This window comes from Triticum dicoccoides, chromosome 6B (genome assembly GCF_002162155.2).
Source record: "Triticum dicoccoides isolate Atlit2015 ecotype Zavitan chromosome 6B, WEW_v2.0, whole genome shotgun sequence".
Classification (NCBI taxonomy): domain Eukaryota; kingdom Viridiplantae; phylum Streptophyta; class Magnoliopsida; order Poales; family Poaceae; genus Triticum; species Triticum dicoccoides.
The window spans coordinates 645477451-645493759 of NC_041391.1; the positions used below are offsets into that span (position 1 = coordinate 645477451).

Below are 16309 nucleotides of genomic sequence, written 5' to 3' on the forward strand. Positions count from 1 at the left end.
AGAAGAAGAAGAAGAAGAAGAAGAAGAAGAAGAAGAAGAAGAGGAAGAGGAAGAGGAAGAGGAAGAGGAAGAGGAAGAGGAAGAGGAAGAAGAAGAAGAAGAAGAAGAAGAAGAAGAAGAAGAAGAAGAAGAAGAAGAAGAAGAAGAAGAAGAAGAAGAAGAAGAAGAGGGGCTCATGGAGCAAGGGGCTCCCACGTCAGAGAGGCTGAGCTTACCGAAGAGATCGATGAGGCAGCTCGCGGGGCAGATGGCTCCCGCATCAGGCGATGCACCGGTGCAGGCGCAAGCATGCGCGTCGGGCTGGCTGATCAAACCAACCGCAACGCGCTCGTCGGATGGAAGGACGGTTTCCGTCCGGAACGCAGCTCCGGCCTACGCCGAGGATGGCCCCACGGTGGGCGCCAACTGTCGTGGTAATCTCACGTCAGATGCCACGGGTGGCTTATCGTGGGTGGAGCCATGAGGATGTTGCGGGTTCCGAAAGCAGGAGTGAGCATGAGCTCGAAGGCACACGAGACGTACCCAGGTTCGGGGCTCTCCGGAGAGATAACACCCATACTCCTGATATGATGACTAGCTATGATCAATATGAGTACAAGGTTGCTCCTTGAGCTGTATTTCTAGAGGAGGAAGAAGGGTAGGGCTCTCCCTTGCTTCTCCTAGCTATGGTGTGTGGAGTGGTGTGTGCTGAACTGAGGTGAACCCTTTGCATGGGTGAAGCCTGGGGGGTTTATAGGCCAACCCCCAGGGGTACAATGGTAATACGACTGGGTGTAGGACCCGTATGCCAGTTTCTAAGGTCGCCGGGTTCTCCGCCAGCTGCAGGGGCCCGCCTCTGGAGGGCCCTGTCGGGTGCCGAGAATCCGGCCGATAGGTAGGACCCGCCGCCTATGGGCCCCGCTGATTGCCTTTCACTGTAGCACCATCCTTGCTAACGAGGCCTGCGTCAGGGGCCGTATGGCTACAATGCTCCATCAGGTGGGTAGGTGGTCGCCTGGTCAGCGCCCACTGTAGCCACGCCCCACCGGGATTCGAGGGGAGCATGTGGCACTGTTGCCGTGCTCCGGCTTGTCTTAGTGGTTGAGTGCAGACTCCGAGAGAGGGGACAGACTGGCTGCTGGAGGCCGGCCCGTACCCAAGCCACCTTCTAGGAGCACGTTGTCTTCTCGAGGCCGGTCGCGTGGCACCAGCCGGCTCAGGAAGCTGGCCGTGTGACCAGTCGGCACGAGGGGCTCGCTAGCCCCGATGTCTTGAAATATCTTCGGGTTCGGATGAGGCTACCCGGGGTCTATCCCCCCGACAACTAGGTATTGAGGTTTTACTGTCACCTAGAATTCCCTCAACGTCCTATCCTATGCAGTGACAATAGTTTCTCCACAGCCAATCACGACAAAAGTGTGAGCGAGGCCTCTTCTCAATACTTGCGAGAATACTAACTTGAACATGAACAAGAACATATTGGATCGCTTGGAAATAATGATTCTAATCATAAAGTAGTTCATCTGTATCCTTGAGAACAAATACATTCACTCAAACATAAAGAAGAGGGTCAAGTTACAAGCCGGCATAGAGTTGACGAAGGGAGGAGGTGATGGTGGTGAAGATGATGGCAGCAGCAGTGCGATGAAGGTGGTGGTGATGGCGCCGACGCGGTGGAGAGGGCACCGGCCAGAAGGCCGGTGCTCGCGTGTTGGAGCCTCCTCCTCATCCTCTTGATCTTGTCCCTTCCTTTATGGTGGTGGTGGAGCAACAATGGAGATGAATTTGGATGTGTTCTTGATGAATGAGGATGGATGTGGCAGCTAGGGTTGAGGGAGACATATATAGGAGCCTCCCTAGCCTCCTCTCTTGATGTGCTTCATCTAAGGGATCAGAATGAGCCAAATACTCTCCCAATCTCTTCTTTACGAGCTACTCATGGTAACGAACGGGGATGGAATCGGTGAAGAATCCTGTCTGAAAAGACAACTTTCGGAGTTGTGTGCACGTCAAACGACCGCGTGCGGGTGTTCGGAACGTCGTATTTTACTCGAACTCAGAATTTGACGTTCTTGGGCTCGTTGGATTCATATGATCGACGCCGATCCATTTCTGGTCTTAGATCTTGATTTGGAGCACTTTTAAAAAAAATAACTTTTTTCGACCTATGAGATGGCAAGTCTGCCCCATGTGTGTCTACGTATTGAACCCCTCCTTGGTTCTTTCATCATGCTTGGTCCTATGTTGCTCCAAAACACCTATAGACACAAGAAAACATAGAAAACTAATAAAAACTAACTAAAATACTAAATGTGCGGTGCTCACAATGAAAAGTGTAAATACCGGTAATCATGCATAATGGACATCTATTTGGTTCAATGGGACATGGTATATAAAGAGAACATGCAACAAATGAGCACTAAAAATATGTAAAATATAGAGCCATCATCTAGCAATCTCCGTTCTTCTCCTGCATGGCAGGCAACAGATCCGAGTCACACCTTCAGATCCGTTGACCCCGAGCTCATCTCATGCAGCCCCAAGGAGGAGACGACCGTCCAGCTTGCGCTCTGCTGCTCCCGGGAGGAGGCCGCCCGGCAGCAGCGCTCAGATTCCTTCCATCGGGAATCCATTGCGTCCGTCCAAATGGCGCATGGACCACCACGAGGTGCGGCATCGCTGCCTTACCGGAGGCGGTGCAGTTCGTCTGGCGTCCGAACTCGGTGGCATGGAGTCACATTCTCTGGCATCCCATATAGTGCACCAGTCTGGTCATCACAACTACGTTGTGGTGGATGTCGTCGGCTCATCCCAGGACGGATCCATCATTGATCTGACGTCCACTGGCACCGTTAGGGTTCTCGGCTTTGACGAGGAAGAGTAGGGCATGAGAGATGGCAACCCTTGAGTCTCATGAGCCGACTCGTGTCCCTTGTCCTACTCTACCTCGCCAGTGACAGGACCAACACTCTGAAGAGCGCAGCTGGCCACCAGCCATGGGCGCGATGGAGCCGGACAGGCTTCGCTTAAGATTACGTTCACGCTGCATGTAATAGTATGAATTTGAGGTTTCTAATTTGAGCTATCCGGTTGTGGAATGAATTATTTAAGACGTGAGTGATCACTGTCCGTGAAAACGCCCGGACACGTCCGCGGATGTTTGAGGGGTCAAATTTGCCAAGCCCAGCTATAGATACTCTCATGTTTGCTCGTTTGCTCCCATACGGAGCACAATATGCGTGGACGATTCATGTTTGATGCGTCTGCCATTTCACCACCGTACTCGAGGGGGCGTCCCGTGATTCTTATGCTAATGCTTGGCGCGTCACACTTGTAGCATGTAGCGCGACTGCCACCCTATATTAAGGTTCTATCAAATGTTACGAGTCAAAATTAGAAAATTTGTACTACAAGCTTCTTAGAAGTCATTTATTTACAAAGGGAGATAATATCAAAATCAGATAGTAGTAATTGCATTAACCACATTGATATACTATTAAAAAACTTGCGAGATTTACCAACTTTAATCCTGAATTTCATTAATGGAATATTAATGAGATGCCATAAAAAATTAAAACAATAAAAGAATATTCAAAATGAGCTCTTAATGTATAACTCTTATCGCACACAACATAATTATCAGCCCGATTGATGATTGAAATAAATATAGAAATACGCAATAATCATATAAGTCCTAAAAAATAATACAATATTAATTTGTGCCTATATTTATATAAAAACATCGGTCAAAGCTATCCAAATAAGTCCAGCCTAAAACTATGTGCTGGACAGCTGTGACTAGTCTAGCGTAATTATTATCACCACCGACGCCTTCACCATCACTGCTGTAGCACATCTTTCCATCTCTCTCACTTATCTTATTGAGATCTGGGCTGCGCACAAAACGGTGCGGCCAGTTTTGTGCGCAGCCGCACACCACGTCGAAACAGAGCAGCACGGCTCGCAAAGTACTCGCCAGTGTCCGTTCTGTTGGTAGAAAACCATGCGCGCCCGGTGTGAAGTACACGTCCCTGCAGGCGCACCGCACTAGCCTCGTCTTGAAAGCCAGCGAGGGGCGGACGAGCACGCCGTCGCCGCCCTCCGCCTCGGGCTGTCCTCCTCTTCCTCCTCCCACCTCTCACGGCGGGGAGATAGTGAGAGCCGGCGTGCCGATCTTCTGGCATCAACAATGGCGGTGGGCTCTCTCTCTCTTTTTCCTCTCTTGTCTAGCAATTTGTGGCCTCGTTGGTCCGAAGTTTTTCGTACTCTGGATAATGGAAGTATGCGAGGGTTTCTATCGGACGGAATCCCCTGCGCACACACTGTCAGCAAAATTTCCATTGACTAGAATCTCTGAAAGATTCCTTCGTTTCTCAAACTCTGTCTTGGTGTGCGATTCTTTTTCTGCATATTGGGGGTTTTCTGGTTTGTTGGATCGAGAACGTGTATATTCTTGAAGCATTCCAGACCATGGAGACGGATAGGACTGTGCTGATTTTGCCATGTAGCGAATGCTGGCGATTGCGGAGGCTGGTCTGCTCCGTCTCCTTCCTACGGTGGCGCCATGGGAGGCAGCGAAGCTTTCTCCATGTGCAGGTGAACCAGTAGTAGTACGGGAGAAGAAGATTAGATAGACAAAGGGCATGGATGGAACTATGCGCCTGGACTCGTCTAATGGACTGCTATTGTGAGGGGAAATAAAATTCCCCACACGCCCCAGTCTCAAAATTCCCAATCCCTAGCTGCGCGCCCGCAAATGCGCGTTGAGCTGACTGGATACTAATCAGCAGCAGCAGATACTAATTCCTCCCCTTTTCCTTTTGGATTCTGGTGAACTTTTTTAATCTCTGCTCCATGTTATTAGTATAGAACCCGGGACTAATTAGAACTGGGATTTAGAAATATGGAATAGCTAATTTCAATGCCCAAATATTATGATGTAGGAAATTTATCAAGCTTGTGTTAATGTACTAATCAATCTCAGTATCAAAAGCTAAAACTATTTTGTTAATAGTTTCTTAGTCTTTTATAAGTGTTTTCTCATGTCCTGGTAATCTCATTTCATGGATCTCTTTTGTGGACCATTTATTTTGTATCTCGACCTTAAATTAAATGCTCTCCCCGGAAAACCACAATTCTTGGCTCTGCCGTATGGCAGTGGCTGGTTTCCTCAATCTCTTTGTCATTGTCTGCGTTTTCGCACATTGGTCATGTATCAGGGGATTATGCCCAATAAGATGCTGCAGTCATTTGCTCAAAAAATATTAGATCCTGCAGTCATTTGTACTGATTTCACGCCTGCGATTTTGACTGTCGCATTGGTCGTTGCGAGGGAAAGCTTGTACCGCTTCGCAGTTACTAATTCCAGTGCTGCCATTTGTGTATTAGCTTTGCTGCTATAGCTCTGCTGCAACAGCTTGTGTCGCGCCATTGCACATAGCTGTAAGCTGGATGTCTCTAGATCAGTAGTTCTTCCTGAGGCAGTGTCGTCGTGGCAACCGATCAGCGATGGGTACACCGATTTCTGAATACCACTAATGCATTCAGCCTGGTCACGAGCCTCCCACGGAATTCTGTCATATCGTGTAAAACTATAACGATCATGTGTCTCAAGAGAGATGCTCTTCCTGACCTGTTAAAGCTAGAGCACTGCATCAGTTAGGCATCCCTGCAGCTGAAAATTCAACTGGTGTATTCTGCCAATGGATGTTTTCTATGCATTTGGTTACTGCCCTGCACACAACCCTGCCTTCATATTTTTTTGTTCATTCATTTTATCTGAAAATAGGTAGTCCATTTTGCATTCTATTTTCACTTCCTCATGGTGACAAAAAGTTTGTTGCTTCTGATTTTGGCATGGTCTCCACAGTGATATCTCGAAATCTTTGCAATTGTAGTATTATGAGGGTGCATTTCTAGATAAGTCTACTCATGTAACACTTCACAAAAGATATTGTTTGTCATAACTCAAATTATCTGACTGTATGTTGTTCTGACACATTGGCACTCTTCTGACAAGACATGGCATTTAACATGCCGATACTCTTTAATAAGGAATTCTATGGATTTAGTTTACGTTGCAGTGATCCACCTATATGGTCCATATCTTTTCTTACTACTACTCATGCATTTGAGCTTTTCATTTGAACTGCAAACCACCGTTGTTTGTCCATTTGATACAAGCATATCATCAAGTTGTACTGCATGCAGTACTGCTTATTAGTTTATTATTAGGTGATAATGGGCAAATCTGGTCAATCTAATCACCCTTTTAGATTTACCAACCTGGTCACTTTCCTCCCATAAAGTCTGTTTAGCCCTGTTTTGCATATAGTGTTCTACTGTCCAGAAAACTTCTTCCTGGCATCTGAAAGCTAGCATACTTCAGTTAGTCAGGCATCCCCATAACTGCCAATCAAACTGTTTCTAATTGCACTAATGTTATTTTTTGGGCATTAGCTTGATGTTTTGCTTTGACAGTGGTGAAGGGGAGTTTTTTAAATAAAATGAAAGGTTTTTGCCCTTCCTTTTTGATGAGTTCTGAACGCTAGAGCTGAATCGTTGTACTGATTCCGCACTGCAGATTTCAATTGCGATATCTTATGGTTGTTGTGGGATTCTGACACGATAAACTTATTTTGCTGCGCCGTTTTATTCTCTATAATTGCTTTTCTTGTGGTTTGCTTTTAATATTGATCGAGGTGTGTTTAACTCATGTCACAGGGCTTGACCAGCGACAGCGATGATAGTGATAAGTTTGAGTGGGAAAGTGATGGTGAGGCTGCGCCTTCATCAGCTCCGGCCTTGAGGAACTTGGATGCTCCTGGCCCATCCACGCTGGAACGTCAGGTAGTAGCTGGTTGTGTATTTCAACATAAGAGCTACCCATGGCTTGTTATTATTATGATCATAGTGTAATATTTGCTTGCGCAACTGTCTAAAGAGTTCTAACGGGTGGGCCAACGGGGAAGCAACGTCTACTTCTTTAGTCGAGGAATATGTGACGATGGGTTTCCCAAAAGAGATGGTTGTGAAGGGCATTAAGGAGATTGGTAATATTAAAAGTAACCAATGTGTCCCATTTCATTTGTCTTCTTTGTGTTTGCACCTTCTGTTTTAACCAGGGCTTTTGCTTTCAGGGCACGATGATGCAAATGCGTTGCTAGAGCTACTTCTCACATATAAGGTATTTGTCAATGTGCTTTATTAGTGAGTTTATCTTATGATACTTTTTCTGCTTGGTGGCAAGGATCTTATGTTACGAGGCGATGTGAAATGCAGGTACTAGGTGATGAAGGTGCATTGGGTAATTGCTCTACTCCTGGCTGCGCCTGCCCAAATGTTCAAGATGATGATGATGATGATCTTGATTTCGACAACTGGGATAACGACAATGATACTGGTGGTAGAGAGCACAACTCTGATAGTTCTGGTGATGAGGTAGATGATTCTTTATCTTTAGTTCTGTAGCTAGAACTTTTTAAACCATTTGTATGCTGATATATGTGAAATACTACCTCCGTCTCAAATTATGAGAGGTTTTGTTATGATATTTTATAGCCTACCAAAACATCTTACAATTTGGAACGGAGGAAGTATCTGCTATGCATACCTTGAGCACCTCCTTTACATTCTGTTTGAGCTTTGTTTATTTTGCTCCCAGCCTTTCATCGCTGTAGAATTGCATTGTGAGTTTGAACACTTGATTTTAGAATTCTTCACTGTAGAATGGCATAGTTCAAGAATCTTCTTTTGATTTTCAATTACACAAAACAATCATATACTGGAAAAGAACATCACATACCACACTAACTGCATCAAATATCCTTCTAAGATCAACCTCAAGAAGAGCAACATCTACCTGTTACAGCCGAGAAAAATGATGGATTTGGTCCATAAATATTCTGCTAGAAATGTATGACGAAGTCACTAATTTAGAATTCTCAGCATGTAATATATGATGTGATAACCAGTTTTCATAAAGTTATGCAAATAAAATTAGTGAAGACAATAGTGTATGGTTCAATCCCATTCATGGCTAGATATATGTAATGACTGAAAACAGCAAGCAGGGAAAAAGTATGTAGTGTTTGATGTGTATTGCACCTGCTCAGCAGAAAAACATCTTGCCTAGGAAGGCGATGAACCTGAAATGGGGAGGAATGGGAATATCGTCATGTTCTCCTGAAAATACACACATATCATCATCCATCAGTTTTTAACTTTCTATCACGCAAGCAGCATGAAGAGACCAGATAACTGTGTTTCACCACTAATCTCAGTTTGTTGTTGTACCTTTGTGCAGGATTTTCTACAGGAGATGTCAGCGAAGGACGAGAAGATCAACTTATTAGTAGGCATGGGCTTTTCTGAAGATGAAGCCAATATGGCTATGACAACATGTGGTATGCCTCATTTTCAAATTGTTTCCTTGACGGTCCTTCTTTCATGTCAAAGGCACCTTATGCTATATAAATTCCTGTTTCAATTTTCCTAGGTGTGGATGCTGATCTCTGTGTATTAGTTGATTCGATTAGTGCATCACGGGTTGCAGGAGATTGCCATTCCAGAAACTTATTTGACGATCAGGTGCGTTATGGTTTGATGTACATGTGAATACGATAACAGTTTCACTCTTTTAATTTGATGCAAGGACACTGAAATCTGTGACATTTGGCAGGTTATGGATAGATGCTTTGATTCCTTTGGAGAGAGAAAGAAAGCAAGATTGATGGAAGAGCGCAAGAAAAAGAGGAAGCGATATGGAGGTGGAGCACATGGCAATCGATCTTCCTTGGATGGTAGTGACGATGAACAAATGCTTCTCCCAAATCCAATGGTTGGATTTAACCTGCCCGGTTATAGGCGGCCATCAGTGATGAGAATGCTTCCTCAACAAGCTATTGGACCACCTTTTTTCTACTATGAAAATGTGGCCCAAACTCCAAGAGGTGTATGGGAGACCATTTCAAGATTTCTATATGATATTGAACCAGAGTTTGTGGATTCTATGCATTTGTCTGCAGCTGCAAGGAAAAGAGGCTACATCCATAATTTACCAATTGAGAACAGATCACCTCTTCTTCCTCTGCCTCCAAAGACCATATTTGAGGCATTTCCTCATTATAAGAAGTGGTGGCCTTCTTGGGACCCGAGAAGACAATTCAATTGCTTGCAAACAACTGTGGCAAGTGCAAAGACGACAGAGCGGATCCAGTGTCTTCTTGCAAGGTCAAGCAATCCACCACCTCCAAGTGTTCAGAAATATGTCATTGATGAGTGTAGAAAATGGAATCTTGTCTGGGTTGGAAAAAACAAGGTTGCTCCGTTGGAGCCTAATGAGGTGGAATATCTACTTGGTTTCCCAAGGGACCACACAAGGGGGGTCGGCAAGACCGAGAGATATAAATCTCTTGGCAACTCATTCCATGTTGATACTGTTGCTTACCACTTGTCAGTGTTGAGGGACATGTTTCCTAATGGTGTTAGTGTGCTGTCCTTATTCACCGGTATTGGAGGAGGAGAGGTAGCTTTGCACAGGCTTGGGATCCACATGAGGGCAGTGGTTTCTGTTGAGATAGGTGAAGCTAATAGGAGGATTTTGAGAGGTTGGTGGGATCAGACCCAGACAGGCACGCTGATTGAGATTGCTGACGTGAAATCTCTCACCCCTGATATAATTGCATCATACGTTGGTAGATTTGGCGGCTTCGACTTAGTGATTGGGGGCAGCCCATGTAACAATCTTGCCGGGAGCAACCGGCACCACCGTGATGGCTTGGAGGGTGAGCAATCTTCTTTGTTCTACCACTACTTCAGAATCTTGGATGTCGTCAAGTCGGCTATGGCGAGGATGTAGGCTATGGCAAGGATGTAGCCTAAGCATTGTAGTACCCTATCTTATCACGTGGTGATTATATCCAGGAACCGCGATTCTTTTGTTTTATGTAGAGTAAGAGACTTCTTTTGTTTAGTTGTTTCATGTCCTTTTCTTTGCTTGCACTTACAACTATGTATCAAGCACTTAAATCTGTGGGTTCCATGCTATGAAAATGGTGAGCACAATAAGGTTAAAGGAGGATGTAGCTTTGCTATGAAGCCTATTATGAAAGATACAGTGTGTCTTATGCCGCTTTCATCGTGTAGGGCCTTCAAAGTCAGGAAAGAAGTATGCCAGGTTCTTAGGTGTCTCAAGTTTGTAATGTTCAGAACTTGGGTTCTGATTTTGTGATAGTTATTGGTATGTTTAGAGCCTGCCTAGTGCCCTGTACTCCTGGTGTACAGAATGTTAACTGGCAAAAACCGAAAATAGTAACCTCGATCAGTATTCTGTAGTGGATGAATAAAAAGAATCTTTATCAAACTATCATTGGAGATGAGATAACTACATTCCTACCAATGAATTTGCATTGGCTCTGTAATGGTAACACCTTTCACATTAATCTAACTGAACTGCCACTGGAAAAAATTAGGAGATACCTTTGGTGGACTGCCAGTTAACATAAATGTATAACAGCTGCTAGAAAGAAAAATAAGACTTACATGTGCTTGACTCAGGGCCATTAGGAACAGTAGGGGTAACCGAAAGCACTCCAGAAGGATGTTCTTTTTTTCTTTCATAAGATGATACTGATCCTCACGGAGCTTGTTGAACGCGATTATTTGATCTTAAGCATCAACTTTGCATAATTTGCCTTCAAAAAACTCGCTGTTCTCTTCTTCAAGTTTCTGCCAGACTGGGGAAAAGAATGATGAGAAAGAGAAGACTGGGGAAAAGAATGATGAGAAAGAAAAGGCCAAAACATCCATATATTTGTCAGTAAAAGCACCACATGGAGATTCAGTTATTTATGAACTCTGATGGAATCATTAATGTTCTCCAAAATTTTGGTAGAAAGACAAATATTCCTCTCATGCTAATTGCAGGGATTCTTCATCATGTTAAATTGTTCATGAAATGGCATTTAAATTCAAACCATCGGCTCGTTTAGATTCAGCGTGCAGTATGGAATTCACATTGACATGTGACAGTCTCATATGTGCTCTGTCATTGGTTTTAGGTATCTAAAAGGGAGCCTCATGGTGTGATATTTTTATTTCTACTTTACAAAAATTGCACATTTGTTCAAGTTGCTATAACTTATTGAAGAATGGGGAAACGGTAGAGACCATGAAGACATTGCATTCTGCGATAACATTAACAAAAAACAGAGACTTGGTGATGTTTTCACTCTGTTACACAAGCTAATCAAAACAAAGAAAAAGACTAACCAGTTGACACCATCATGGCAATAAAGCTAGGACTACATAATATATACATACAACACTCATATACAACACAAATTGCGCTTTCAATCTTAAGCACCATGTATGCTATGTAAATTTCAGAAAATAGTCCATAAGATTTAATTATGAATTTATGATGCATTGCCAGTTGTGACACCCCATTGAAATAAAACAAGCAAGACTGCATAGGAAAAAGAAAGAAATGAGCTTATGTATTTAGTAAAGCTCGTTTCTTCTGTTTTTCTATGCACGTTTCTACGCACTTTTTCTTACATAAATTGTTCACAACGCACGCAAAGTAAATAGCTTACCTTAATCAGACTTTTCACAACAGGAGACAGGCTAATTTTTTTTTTTGCTGTACAGTGTTGCGTGAACATGAAAGGATTACATGTACTTGGTGGGGGTCTTCATCGACCAAACCTATACTCTTGTATATATACATTTGCTTCTCCTCTTAATGAAAAGACGAGCAAAACACTGTTTGCATGTTTCTCTAATGTTTTGCACTATTTCTGCTGCCATATAAAATTAGACAGTCATTGAGACACTACCTCCATGAAACTACACTTGACAGCCTTGATCTTAATCCTTCAGGCATTGTGAATTGGAACTACCCTAAGCTCATTCATTTCGGCTTCTCGGAGGCCTCTCTTCCATTAAAGTACGTGTATACACTTCAATATTTCATGGTAGTTGTGTTGTCCTGTCGCCATGTACAATGAATTTAGCAGTAAGAAGTGATAATTCTTAAGTCTTAGGTTGGTTGCAAAAACAGATGCTCCAGAATGTTGTAAATTTGATTAAAACTAGGATGGCTGAAATCCCCTGTCAAAAACTCGTGAACAACGGTATCCACTTCAACCCAGCTGAGCCCTATATCTTTTTCAACAGCATTTCCCCTCATCAGTCCTCGTATATCCTCAACAGCATCCCATCGCCGGCTTCGAGCTAGTGTATTTGCAAGGAGAACGTAGTTGCCAGCATTCATGGGTTCGATCCTGACGAGTTCTCTTGCGGCGACCTCGCCTACATAAACATTGCAATGCTTCCGGCAGGCACTAAGCAATGCTCCCCAGACACCTACATGTGGCTTCACTGGCATTACCTTCACAAAGGAGTGCGCTTCTGTTGTTGCCGCTCTCTCTCACGCCGGATGGAGGTGGAAGAAGGAGCACACTTTTTTTCCTGGCGCACAAACGCCTCGCCGCACGAACGGCGATTTCTTTTCTTCAGCACAAACTGAGGCTCGGCGATACACCGTGGCTGAGAACACACGCGCACACACACGACTACATCTCTAGCCCCCCTGGCCGCCGTCACGGCCCTCAGCTCTGCTTAAATAGGCTGACCAACGCATACAGCCGGTGGCCACACACCCCACTAAGGGCCAGTTCTTTTCGCCTCGTAATTCTCCAGAATATGATTCTGGGATACTGCCCACAGAATCGTCTGCCCACAGAATTGTCTGTCCAGTTCTTTTCTGTAATTCTAGCATGTGATTGTTCTATGAGTTGTTTGTTGAAATGTCTGTAACACCCCTAGATAGAAGTGAGTGATGAATTAACACCTGATATTTGGTTTGTTGTGTTACTGAACTTGTTCAAAAATTGCATTGCCTCCCAAATAGAGATGACACGGACAGAGCACTTGGATCAGATGGCATACAATAGCAACCAAGAGGCAGTGGGAAGAAAGGAGCTCAACAGAGGCTGGCTTGGGCGACGACGGTGTGTCCTGCTGTAGGGCGCTGCTGGGACAGGGCGGCATGGCCGGCTGGAGGCGGGGGGAAGGGGCGGCCGGGCGGGAAGCAGTCGAGGAGAAGGGGCGGCCGCCCTGGGGCGGCGTTGTAGGGGCCTCCTGCCGGTGTGTCCTGCTGCAGGGCGCGGATGGGACGCGGTGCCATGGACGGCTGGAGGCGGGGGGAAGGGGCGGCCGGGCGAGGAGGAGTCGAGGAGAAGGGGCGGCCGGCCTGGGGCGGCCTCGTAGGGGCCTCCCGCTGGCGGATCTGGCGACGCCGGGGCCGGGAGCTGGCTGGCGGCGCGCCAAACCCTAGCTCGAAGTGGCTGGGACGATGGAAGTGCGGGGTGGACGAAGCGTTCGTGAGAAAATCCCCTGCTTTCCTCGCTCGGTCGGGCTGCCCGAGTGGCATTCTGGCCGTAAATAGGGTTGCCAATAGGGGTATTGGTTCAAAGCGAACCATTTTCTCTTGAGGGAATGGCCAGAATTACGAGAATTGCCAAGTTTCGGTGATTCTAGACTGCACTGCAATTCTGAGATGATTTTGGATGATTCCTCAGGCAGAGTTGAGTTCTTTTGTCATTTTGATTCTCCAGGCAGTAATTCTTCACAATTGAGCCAAAAGAACTGGCCCTAACTCAGGCACGCACGCACGCACCACACCGGCCACTAACCAGCTAACTACATGCACGCCATGCACCAACGGATTTATGCATGCACGCACCAGCCAAGCAACATAGCTACTTGATCCGGTTTCCACTCAACTATAGACTTAGCCATACACACAACGCCGGCTAGCTAATCTAATCCAGCTAACAACCTTGCTTGTCAAGATTACTACTAACAGCTTCTTCAATAAGCCCAGCTCGGCCATAGAGATCCACCATGCAAGCATAGTGATCTGCAGATTTCTGAATTGCGTACGTTGTCATGGACTCAAAATAGTGCTTTCCATCGTCCACTAGCCCAGCATGGGCGCAAGCTGATAACACACCAAGAAATGTCACTGCATCAGGCCGCCATCCTTCCTCAATCATGTCGTTGAAAAGCTTCAGTGCATCTTTGCCATGCCCATGTTGCGCAAGAGCAGTCACCATCACATTGTAAGAGACTGTGTCCTTCGGACGTGTCTCGCCAAACAAGAAACGAGCTTCACTAATGCAACCGCACTTGGCAAACATGTCAATCAAAGAATTCTGCACATGGCAGTTCATCTCAACAAAGCCCTTGTGTAGAAGCCCATGCACTTGCCTTGCAACTGACAAGGAACCTAGCTGTGCGCATGCGGACATCAACACGGCCATTGTTGCAGCATCCGGCTGGAAACCCGTCAACCGCATCTGATTGAACACCCCTACCGAGTCAGCCCACGACCCTGCCTGGGAGCACGCGGTGATCATCATGTTCCAGCTGTGCACATTTCTCTGCGGCATCTGATCAAACAGGCCCCTCGCCACACCAGCATTGCCTTGCCGCAGGTACCCTGACATGAGCGTGTTCCAGGAGATGGGGTCCCTCTCCACCATACCGTCGAACACCTCCCGTGCAGCCTCCACATCCCCTGCTCTGGCATAACATGCTACCATGGCGTTTCCAACCACCACGTTCCTCGCAGGCATTTCGTCGAACACCCTCCTTGCGTCCCTCACCTGGCCAAGGCTCCCATACGAATCGAGCAACGCAGAGCCCACGTGCACGGAGGAGCCCAGGCCGGCCTTCACCAAGAACCCGTGCACCTGCCACACCTCGTCGACCCCTCGGAGCGTCGACAGGGACTTGAGCGCGGAGCTGACGGTGAAGGCATTGGGTGGCGGGCCTGACCGGAGCATGAGCCGGAACAGAGCGAACGCCTCGGCGGCGAGCGCGGGGGAGGAGGCGTGCTTCGCGTAGACGGAGATGGTCGCCGTCCAGAGGTAGACGTTGGCGGTGGCGGCGGGGACGCTGTCGAAGATGGCGCGGGCGTGGCGCGGGGAGGAGGACGATGCGGTGAGGAGGGTGACGGCGGCGCGGGCGGGGAGCGGGAGGCCGCGCAGGAGGAGCTGCGCGTGCAGCTTCCTCGCCGCCGCTGGGGTTGTCGCGCGGTTGGCGACGCCGGTGAGGAGCGCGGGAAGCCGGGGCGCCGGCGGCATGCATGCGGGGGCGCCGGGGCGGGGCGGGAGGAGGTGCTGGCGTCGTTGTGCTACAAAGGACTCCGAATTGATTGGGCCCACGAGGCAGTCTCACTCCCTCACTGATGAGGTCTCTGTTCTATTTTTTTACTAGTAAAATAAATTGCATTTTCCATCCCTCAACTTATCGTCAAGTGATGCTTTCGTTTCTAAACTCTCTTTTAACCTTCAATCTCTCAACTCTTTTCTTTTCAAGGGAATGCCATCATGGCTAATTTTGTTGATTAACTCTTAATATCAGTTAGATTTAGCATCCAAAGTTGATATTGGATCCGTACTAGACAGTTGATATGGATCAGTCAAGCTTGGTTTTGACTATTTTGTGCGTAATCTTTGTATATGTATGTAAAATTTGTTGCCCGGGGGTAATTGACGCTAACTTCGTACAATGATCCGAGGGGGTAATTGTTTCTTGGGAGTATTACATCGTAGTTATCTGCGAAATAATGCCCTAAAACCATCATTTGAATTCTTCATGGTGCATCATGTGAAGTGAATCAAATGGCAGTTATTTTGTCCACTAAATCTCAAAATCATCCTTTGGAATAACTCACAAATGCACACACTAACACTGAAAAATGCCAAATACAGGGTAAAATTAGTCATTTCTTGTAGCATGAAAAAACTGGTAACTATCACCAAATCACAAAAATTTAAAGTCGGCTCACCAACTTGCCACCTTTTTTGCCATGAGACTATGTGAAACACTATTAAAATTTGGAATTGCCATGTTACCAAGACGATACAATTACAAAAACTAAAAATGGTTTGAAAGGAAAAAAAATCTATACCCATGGCATTTTGTGTTTTGTTGTGAAATTTTCCATGTTACAATTTTTTGCCATGCCACGAAAAAAATTTGTCAAGGTTGAAAAACTAAAAATTACCATGTTCCAGAAACTAAATTTGCCATAGTCAAAAAATTAATTTTGACATGGTCCAAAAACTAAAAATTGCCATGGTGAAATACGAAAAGTAATTAATAAAATTGCCATGAACGAATTGAAAAAAGGAAAAATAAATTTGCCATGTATCTAAAACTAATTTTTTGCATATTTTTGCCGCCTAGAGTGAAGAATGCTGATTGGTTTCACGAGCATAAAACCGTCTGGTTGGGATAGGGGCTACATGAATGA

General features: G+C 45.8%; 1 protein-coding gene across 1 annotated transcript; it reads left to right on the top strand.

Annotated features, from left to right (window-relative positions):
• The first annotated feature begins 3911 nt into the window (after positions 1–3911).
• On the top strand, positions 3912–9952 carry LOC119326243 (DNA (cytosine-5)-methyltransferase DRM2-like). Its single transcript, XM_037599930.1, has 8 exons — positions 3912–4174; positions 6703–6828; positions 6923–7031; positions 7119–7165; positions 7261–7419; positions 8285–8384; positions 8477–8568; positions 8660–9952. Exons 1-8 carry the CDS (start codon positions 4169–4171, stop codon positions 9836–9838), a joined length of 1818 nt encoding a protein of 605 aa, XP_037455827.1. The 5' UTR covers positions 3912–4168; the 3' UTR covers positions 9839–9952.
• The last annotated feature ends 6357 nt before the right edge of the window (positions 9953–16309 follow it).

Excerpts from the sequence above, each read along its gene's own strand:
- LOC119326243 (XM_037599930.1), top strand. Across the intron at positions 7,166-7,260 it reads AGCTACTTCTCACATATAAG|GTACTAGGTGATGAAGGTGC; the intron begins GTATTTGTCAAT and ends TGTGAAATGCAG. Across the intron at positions 7,420-8,284 it reads CTGATAGTTCTGGTGATGAG|GATTTTCTACAGGAGATGTC; the intron begins GTAGATGATTCT and ends ACCTTTGTGCAG.